At 60.8% G+C, this 9,177-nt stretch overlaps 2 protein-coding genes across 2 annotated transcripts in view; both read right to left on the bottom strand.

The window, feature by feature from the left end:
- The window catches only part of LOC104387394 (glucosylceramidase-like), a 4,343-nt gene extending 1,445 nt beyond the window's left edge, over window positions 1-2,898 (bottom strand). The window contains exons 1-10 of the mRNA XM_009996160.1: window positions 2,826-2,898; window positions 2,483-2,674; window positions 2,251-2,397; window positions 1,941-2,074; window positions 1,602-1,774; window positions 1,269-1,506; window positions 916-1,140; window positions 672-835; window positions 467-592; window positions 260-388 (exon numbers count right to left, since the gene is read on the bottom strand). Of these exons, the coding sequence (XP_009994462.1) occupies window positions 260-388; window positions 467-592; window positions 672-835; window positions 916-1,140; window positions 1,269-1,506; window positions 1,602-1,774; window positions 1,941-2,074; window positions 2,251-2,397; window positions 2,483-2,674; window positions 2,826-2,898 (1,601 nt within the window). The remainder of the gene's footprint in view (window positions 1-259; window positions 389-466; window positions 593-671; window positions 836-915; window positions 1,141-1,268; window positions 1,507-1,601; window positions 1,775-1,940; window positions 2,075-2,250; window positions 2,398-2,482; window positions 2,675-2,825) is intronic.
- A 3,250-nt stretch (window positions 2,899-6,148) lies between these two features.
- LOC104387387 (glucosylceramidase-like) lies at window positions 6,149-9,173 on the bottom strand (the record flags this gene model as incomplete). Its single annotated transcript, XM_009996148.1, has 9 exons — window positions 6,149-6,254; window positions 6,341-6,466; window positions 6,551-6,714; window positions 6,791-7,015; window positions 7,787-8,021; window positions 8,130-8,302; window positions 8,625-8,758; window positions 8,896-9,042; window positions 9,119-9,173. Coding segments are annotated over 9 exons (1,365 nt in total), but the record flags the coding sequence as incomplete, so codon positions are not given.
- Window positions 9,174-9,177: the final 4 nt, after the last annotated feature.

Below are 9,177 nucleotides of genomic sequence, written 5' to 3'. Positions count from 1 at the left end.
CAGGTACCTCCAGCCCCAAACCTTCCTCCTCTGGCTCCTGCCACGGTCCTGCCCACTGAGCGGGGGACGGCAGCCAGTGTGCAGGCAAGGTTGTAGAAAACCTGTTTATTTTATGAGAACATAAAATCTAGAAAAGAGCTGGGGTTGCAGGCCTTGGATCAAACAGGTCCCTTGGGGTGTTGCAGAGCTGTGCCACAGCCCCAGCCATGGGGGTCGATCCCCCAGCCCTCCTCCAGCACTGCAAACCCAGTGCTGGTACCAGCCAGAGCCGTGGCCTTCATAGGCTGGCTGCTTCCACAGGAACGTCTGGATGGAGTCACCAGGAGCTGTGGCCTCAATGAAGCCAACCCGTGGGTCAGAGATGCCGAAAGACAAATCCAGAGGTGAGCTGTGGGGATGTGAGAGGGGATGCAGGTTAGAGGGGACAGCTGGGCTTCCAGCCAGGGCAAGGGGCCAAGCCACTCACTGGTTCAGGACCACCAGGACGATGGCGCCGTCAGGGCGCAGGAAAGCTGAGTGCTCCAGGTTGCACTGGTGGCACTTCTTGGAGACAGCAAGTCCCACGCGCTGTGAGCCCTCGGGGATGAACTTGCTGCAGGGACAAGCAGGACCTGAGTGTGGTGCCTGGGACAGGCCTGGAGCCTTCCAGACCCCTCTGGGCCCTGACCCACCTGAAGTGTCCCATGTGGTAGAACATGGGCTGCTTGTAGAAGATGTCCTTACTGCTGTCCACGATGATGGGGCTGTCCACATAGTTCTTGCTCCAGTTGGGGCCCCCCTCCATATCCAGGGCCAGGTTCCAGTCAGTCCAGCCCGTCACGTAGTTGTTGAGGTTCTGTGGGGCAGGTGGTGGCACTGAGCTGCAGGTGGGTGCAGGGTTTGGCTGGCCCATCTGCAGTCCCCACCAAGCCCTACCGACAGGATGCTGTGGCTGTACTTGCTCCCACGGTCCCAGCCGCCCAGCACCACCCTGGGCTCCCAGAAGTAGGAGCCAGTGGAGGCTTCCGTGGAGAGGAGGAAATAGTCTGGGAAGAGGTGATGGGTGATGGAGAGTGTGAGGTCGATGGGTGCCAGGAAGTCCAAGTACCAGTGGATGCCAATGCCGCTGATGTAGCTGGAGGCCACGGGGTCTTTGAGAACCTGCAAGAGAAAGGAGTCACTGCCCACACAAGAGCCCAGGGTTGGGCAGAGTCACCATGGGGCTGGGAGAGCTGCCATGGGGCTAGAAGAACCACTGTGGGGCCAGGAGAGCTGCCATGGGTACTCACCACCTGGGCCCAGTAGGGCAGCATCACCCTCTGGTCATCCAGGATGATGAGCTGGACGTTGCGGTGGGAGCTGTTGGCCAGTGCAGGGCCCAGGTCCCGTGCGATGAAGTCCCTTTGGTGCTCAGGGGAGAAGCCCAGGCACTGGAAGGGGTAGAAGATGATCTCACCAGCCGTGGGTTCATTCCCTGCTGTCACTGCCCAGAAGGTCAGGTTGTATTTGGCATATTCGTCCAGGAACCTGGGAGCAGGGCAGAGCATGAGCAGCTCCATTGTGGCGGCACCAGCCCTGGGCATGGTGACCCCGGTGCCCACCGTCCTCCTGCAGCCCCTCACCGGATGAAGTACTTGGCCCAGGCCTGGTGGTACTTGTCCCCAGGGCTGCCTTTCAGTGTTCCCCTCCCTGTCATTGCACCATTCGTTTTCATCCAGACTGGGGAGGTCCAGGGGCTGGCGTACAGTGACACTGGCCGCTTGGCCATTGCCTGGGCTGCCTGGAGGATGGGGATCTGGGGAGAAGCAGGATGGCAGTGAGCTCTCCAGGTCTGCCCCAGCACTGGCATCACATGCTGCAGGACAAATCCTCACCCACCTCCTCACTGGAAACGTGCTCCCCTTCCTCATCCCATCGCATCCCATGCCACCCAGGTTGCAGCCCTAACACCTCTGGCTCACCTTCATCCTTGTGTCCTCCTTGGTCAGGTTGAAGTGCTTCATCTCAAAGTCTCCCTCCGCATCAGCGTAGGTGTAGAGGCGCACAGAGAAGTCAGTGCTGGCCATGGGGACGCGCACAAGGTTATACTCAATGCCTGGGGACAGGGTGGGTGGTGACGGGCAACCCTGGGGTGGATTTGGGGTATACAGCCCCCCACCTTCCAGCAGCCTTCTAGCCCCTCGGCACAAGTCTCAGCAGCCAGACCCTGAGCCGGGGGTGCTGGACAGACCAGCCCCAGCACCCAGTGGCATTGCCCTGCCCCAGACTCACCTTCCTCAGAGAAGTAGGAGCGGAGCAGGTTGTTCTGGGCATCCTGGGACAAGGACTGGATGTTGATGGCAGCTGAGTCCGTGACAGAGCCACCAAAGCCCTTCACCTTCTGGTACCGTTGCGCCGTGTCCAGGGTGAGATGGAAATCTGAGGAGAGGACAAGCAGCATCGCAGCTGCTGCACAGGGACGGCTCTGCCCCCTGGTGCCACGCAGATGCCCCCGCAGGGGTACCTGGGCTCTCGGCGTTGCGCTGGAAGCTGCCCTGGCTGCGCTCCAGCCGCTTCCCGGCCTTGCTGCTCTCGTACTTGACGTAGGTGCCCGGGGCCGGCAGGACGACGGGGTCCAGCGTGTCGCAGTACGTGGCGCTGCAGACACACACCAGTGAGCCATGTCCGAAGTCCCTGGCATCGCAGGGATGGCCACCTGCACAGGAGAGACCAGGCTGGCACAGAGGGCTGCAGCAGGAGCTTGGCCCACCCCTTTGACCCGTCATGGACACCGAACCCACAGCTTTGCCACCCCGAACCACTCAACCCTACAGGCCTCTCCTTGGGAACACGGCACCAGCACTTACCTGCTGCCCATGATGCTGCCTGTGCCAGCAGGAGCCAGCCCAGGACGCTGGCACAGCCCGTGGTGTGTCCCATGGCACTCCCGCTGCAGCGTGGCGGCAAACACTGGGGCTGGGAGAGGGGCAGTGGTGTCAGCAACCAGCTCCTCTCACCCCCTCCCAGCCCTGCAGACCCAGGACAGAGACAGCCCCAGCATCACCCTGCCTGAGAGCCTCAGGGAGCACTGGCACCCCCCTGCCACCCTCTCTGCTCCCCATAACCCCAGCACAGTGCTCGCATGCTGCCAGTGCCCACATACGGCTCTGGCAGTATTCCAGCCAGGGGTGCAGCCCCCAGGTGTGTGCTGCCCTGTGCCCACCAGCCAGGTGTTCCCACCACCCACACTGGCAGCTCAGCTCATTCCCATTGCTTCCCTCCCGCTCCTTCTCCCTGATCATCCTGCAGCTGTGCCATGCCCTGTCATGCCATGCTGTGCCACTCCACATGACGCCGGTGAGTCCCAAGCTGTGGCTGGGAGCAAAAAACTCCACGCTCCCAAGCCTTGGAGGATAGTGGGCAGGAGCAGTTTGAGGTCCAATCTGGGGCACAGAAGGGTCCCCCCTGCTCCCAACCTGCCCCGTCCTACCCCTGATGCTGGGCAAGGAGCTCCTTGACAAGGGCATGGGAGGAGCCACCTCCAGCCTCAGGACCCTGGTGACAGGCTGCTGCCCCTGGGCAGGGGGAGGCAGAGTGGAACTGAGCCAGCTGACTGCTCCCAGTGGGACCAGGCAGGTTATCCCACACCCATCACCTCCTGCTCTCTGCTCTAGGACAATGCCCAGCCCACACCTTAGCCATGGCCTCAGCAGGGTCCCACTGTCCAAGGCCATCCCCATCCCCACAGAGGAACCGCTCCAGAGCTGGGGTACTCACAGAAAACCCTCTCGCTGTGTCTCCACTGGGAGTGGGGCAGCGGGTGCAGGATCTTCTTGCTGGCACAGCAAGGTAGGAGGTGACAGTGTCTGGTGGAGCAGGAAAGGTGAGTTGCGAGAGGACAGCTCATGGGACTCTGAATTTGCAGAGGAGCCCGGGGATGATTTTGCAATCTCATTTCAATGAGAACTTTCAACACCCACCACAGCATTTGCAAAGTTCTCCTGAAACCCGTACCAAGTGTTCGAAGGGGACTGGAGGGTAGGATGCCCACCAGCCCCCCAGGTGCCTCCATCACCTCCAAGACAACCCTCCTGCACCCACCTCCCCCAGCCCCATGCTCCCCACTCACAGAGCACCCTGAAAGCAACCTTGTCCCCCAGGACACCCTCATGCAGGGGCAGGGCTGGCCATGCCCACCCAAGTGTCCCTGCTGGGGTCCTGTGGCCTCCCAGCAATGCTGCTCTGGCATGGCAAGAGCCACCAGCACCCAGTGCCCTGGCTTGGCCACACCGGTGAATTTCCTGGTGTAGGCAGAGGTGCCGTGGTGGAAACCTCTAGCCCCTGCTCCTCACCACCCTGCAGATGGGTGATGGCCCCAGGGGGCTGCAGTCCCGGCACCCCCTGCCCCACAGCCCAGCCCTCTGCCAACAGCAGGGAAGGGCGGAGCAGGCAGTGACAAGTTATCACCTGCATAATCAGCCCAGGCTCTGCACCTGCTAATTTGGGGTCCTGCCTCAGGGTAAGCACCTGCCCAGCAGGACAAACAGGAGGGGACAGAGCCACTGGAGAGGCCCCTGTGTTCCCCTGAAGCTGCTTATGCAGCCCCTCACCCAGGACCCCAGTCCCTCTTCTGAGGACCCCAGCCTTCCTTCTGTGGACTTCAGCCCCTCACTCATGGACATCAGCCCCTCTCTCAGGGACCCCAGCCCCTTGCTCAGAACCCCATCCCCTCTCCTGAGGACCCCAGCCCCTCTCTTCTAGACTCCAGCCCCTTGTCCAGGGACTCCAGTCCTTCACCCTGGGACTCCAGCCCCTCTCTCCAGGACCCCAGCCTCTCCCTCGGGGACTGCTCCTCCTGCTGCAGCAGGAGCAAGGCTCCCCCAGCACAGGCTGTGGCTGACAGGGTTGATGGGGGTGATTTGCTCAGGGGCCCCAGGGGAAGGCAGGAGGCCTGTGGCAGACGTTTCCAGATGGTCAGGGAGCAGGGAGCCCACCAGAGGAGCCTTTCCCTGAACAGCTGTCCCCTGTTCCCCGGGGGGTGTGGGAAGCCCAGCTGCCCTTTGGGCCAGAGCAAGCCAGGAACATGGATCCAAGCACAGGACAGAAAGGCATGCTCTGGGAACAGGCCTGAGATAGAGCCCAGTGCAGCCATCCTGCTGCACTCTAGAAAACAGCTCCTAAACGTCTTCTTTCTTTTTTTTTTTTCTTTTTCCTTCTTTTTTTTTTTTTCTTTTTTCCCCAACATCAGCAACTCCACTGCTCACACAGAAGGGGATTTTGCCAAAAAGCACTCTGGCTTTCTCATTCCAGGACTTCAAAGATGCTGGTAATGTTCCCAAAAGCTGGAGCAAGCAAATACTGTAACTGGTATTTACAGAAAGCAAACAGGATGGCCAGGTAATTGTGGGCTGCCAGCGCGATGGTGGCCACAGCCAGAATAAAGGGGAGTTTGTCTGGAGGGTGGCTGGAAGCAGCCCAGTGAGCTCTGGTGTGAGCTCTGGAGGAGGTGGCATCAACCTCCTTTGTCTGTGCAGTTTGGTGAATGGGGACACCAATCCAATTTATTCAGCCTTTTCTACTGTATCCACCCTGGTGTAACAGGACGTTTTGATTTAAGAAATAAAAATATAAAAGTAGGCTGGGGAAAACCACATATGAAACGAATCAAGAGCTGGCAAGAGGCTGAGGCTCCAGCTGCAATGATAAACAAGGCAGCCACGGGTGGACCACAGGGCCGGAGCCCTCCGGGGCAGCCCTCGCCCTTCACCGCCTCGCTGAGGAGAACGAGCAATTTCCAAGAGCGCAGAGGAAACACTGACGGGGACGGCACATTCCGCAGGGAGCACGTCACGGCTTTACTTGGCGCCTGAGACACACATGAAGGCTTCAAGGGAGCCACGTGTGGAAGCCTGGTCCAGGAGACAGCGCAGCAGGAGCTTTCAGGGGGCTGGGGATGCCAGAAGGGAAGGGGGAGGCCAGGACACGCCAGCAGCAACTGCCCTGTTAGAACCTCAGTGACAGGAGGACATGCAGCCCCTCAATTGGGGGCAGAACCCCTGATCTCTCCCACACCCCTGCTGGTGGGTCACTGCCTTCTTCCAACATTGAAGGATGATGGAAAGGGTGGGGGATGAACTGACTGCCAAAGACCCCCAGCCATGTGGTGCTGTCCCCAGCCCTGCCCTGGTCATCACTGCCTGCGCCACAGATAGGTCTGGATGGAGTGGGCTGGAGCCACCGTCTCGATGAAACCAATGGCAGGGTCCCAGATGCCAAACTGCACATCTGAGCCAAACCTGGGGGGCAAGAGGGGCTGAGCAGGTTGGCATAGCTGAGGCCAAATGTGCCCCCTTGCCCCCCCCATCCTGGCTGTCCTGCTGACCTGTTGAGGACCACCAGGACGAGATCTCCATCGGGGCGCAGCATGGCCACATGCTCAAGCTGGCAGGAGAGGCACCGGTGGCTGCTCTGCAACCCCATGCGCTGGGAGCCCTCGGGGATGAACTTGCTGTGGGGAGTGGAGAAAGATGGGGATTGTGCCCCCAGTCTCGGGCTGGTGGCAGTGCCTGAGCACCCCCTGGTCCTGACCCACCTGAAGTGCCCCATGTGGTAGAACATGGGCTGCTTGTAGAAGATGTCCTTGCTGCTGTCCACGATGATGGGGCTGTCCACGTAGTTCTTGACCCAGTTGGGGCCCCCCTTCATGTCCAAGGCCAGATTCCAGTCAGTCCACCCAGACACAAAGTTGTTCAGGACCTGGGAAAGTGAGGAAGGGGCTGAGTGGGGCTGAGCTGGACCCTCAGCCCTGCGGACAGTGCCAGGGGGGCCATACCGTCAGGATGCTGTGGCTGTAGCTCTCCCCTCGCTCCCAGCAGCCCAGGGAAACAGAGAACCGCAGGGTGAGGAAGCCCCTGCAAGCCTCTGTGTAGAGCAGAAAATGGTGTGGGAAGAGCTTGTGGGTGGCCTCCAGGCTGCAGCTGGGAGGGACGATGGCATCCAGGTACCAGTGAACCCCCACGCCAGCCACGTAATGGGCAGCGGTGGCATTGCCCAGAACCTGGGAAGGAACAGAGGGGATCCCTTGCACTGGGGCCACCAGCACCGTGAACCCAATGGGGATGGACACACTGACCCCGTGTGGCAGCAGGGTTCCCTAGGGCTACCTGCCTCCCCTCTTGTCCTCTCTTTTGGGTGCCGTGGGCTCCCACGCCTGCCCCCCAAGCAGCATGCCATGGGCAGCACCCCACCATGGCTCTAGCACCCTGCTGGGCACAGAGCAATGGGTGTATGGAGGAAGAGGTGCCCCTCTGTGGGCCCTGAGCCCCTCCCAGCTCCATCAGCTGCCTGGTCCTCACTCCACAGCCTTTCTGGACCATGGCCTGGTCCCCGGTGCTGCCGGTTTGAGGGAAGGGAGGGATGTGCTGCACCCTCCCCTGCAGCTCCATCCTCGCTTGAGGCAGGAGCACATTTAATTTTCTTTCCTTGTCATTCTGGGTAATTCCTACAAACAGCTCTGTAGCATTATGAGGGGAAAGCTGAATCAGCCAAAACTCTTCCTGGAAAATGTACTGGCAGCACCTCCATGTGCTGCTCTGGGGAAACCAGGACATGGATGCCACCTTCTCTCCCTGCTCCAAGCCAGGCACACGCGGAGGTGGTCGCTACTGAATCAGCCAGCTCTGGCTCCTGCTCTGGCAGATCCAGTTTGGCTCCTGCTCTCTAGGGTTGGGAGCGACTGCAGGGAAATTTCCAGCTAAATCCTGGGGTGGGACATGGAGCAGAGGGAGAAGGGGAGGCCAGGCAGGGTGGGGGGCACTTTGCTCTTCACCACTTTGGCCCAATGCGGGAGGTGGATGCGCTGGTCGTCCAGGATGATGAGGCGGGTGCGATGGGGGCTGCGGGCCAGTGCGGGGCCCAGGTCCCGGATGATGAAGTCCCGCTGGTGCACGGCGGTGAAGACAATGGTGGGGAACTGGGGGGCCGTGAGGAGCGCAGCAAGGGGCTCGTTCTGTGCGGTCACTGCCCAGAAAGTCACATTGTGTTTGGCGTATTCATCCAGAAACCTAGAGCAGGGAAGGGGGGAGGGGGCTGCGTCAGCTGCGCCTGTCCTCCTCTCTGCCCATCCCCACTCCCCTCTGGTCCTCGAGTATCCTGGCCCTGGGGGACAGTACTTGATGAAGTAATTGGCCCAGGTCTTGTGGTACTTGTCCCCCGCCTGCCCCTTCAGTGTCCCCTTCCCGCGGACATCCCCATTGCTCTTCATCCAGGCTGGGGAGGTCCAGGGGCTCGCATACAGTGACAGCGGACACTTCGTCATGGCTGAGACTCGATGCAGGATGGGGATCTGTGGGAGGGGGCAGAGGGTCTGACTCAGCTCTGCTACAGCCCTCCAAAACCAAGAGGCCCCCAGGTGAGAGGAAAGGGAGCACTCAAGGGACCTTTGTGAGGAATGGCAGCCTGTGAGCACCACCTCATGGCATGACACCCTTGCCCTGTACCCTGCCAGCCAGGATGTGCCAGAAAGTGCCCTGGAGGAGGTGCCAGCTCACAAGAGCTGTCCCTGCACACCCTGCTCAGGGTTTGGCAGTGTCTGCACACAAGGCTCCCAGCACACACAGGAGCTCCATCACGACAAGGGACAGGCACCAATGGCCTCCCCCTCCCACCTTCATCTTCACATCCTCCTCTGCCAGCTTGAAGTGCTTCAGCTCATAGTCATCAGGGACATCATCGTAGCTGTAGGGATGCATGGAGAAGTCACTGCAGGCCATGGGGAGCCGGATGAGGTTGTACTCGATCCCTACGGAGAGGGAAAAGCATCAGGCAGGCATCACCAGAGCAGGCACCCAGGGGATGGGTGTCCCTGCAGTGGGATGGGTGCTGCCACATCCCGGGACCCCAGGAGCAGCCTCTGCTGCCTGTGCCCTCCTTGCTCACCGCTCTCGGAGAAGTAGGAGCGCAGCAGGTTGTCCTGGGCCGGCCGCGACAGCTCCAGGATGTTCATGGCAGCAGCATCAGAGAGGGACCCGCCAAAGCCCTTCACGTGTTGGTGCAGCACCGAAACGTTGATCGTCAGCAAGAGCCCTGCAAGGGAAATCCCAGCTCAGCTTGCAGTGCTGGGGGCCTTGTGGTGGCACCCACCGCCCCCCGCAGCAGGTACCTGGGGCGTGCAGGCTGCGCTGGAAGCTGCCCTGGCTGCGCTCCAGCCGCTTTCCCGCC

The sequence above is a fragment of the Chaetura pelagica genome, unplaced genomic scaffold (assembly GCF_000747805.2).
Source record: "Chaetura pelagica isolate M959 unplaced genomic scaffold, ChaPel_1.0 scaffold270, whole genome shotgun sequence".
In the NCBI taxonomy this organism is placed as follows: Eukaryota; Metazoa; Chordata; class Aves; order Apodiformes; family Apodidae; genus Chaetura; species Chaetura pelagica.
The sequence above is the reverse complement of the archived record's forward strand: the minus strand, read 5'-3'. Positions and strand labels throughout refer to the sequence as shown.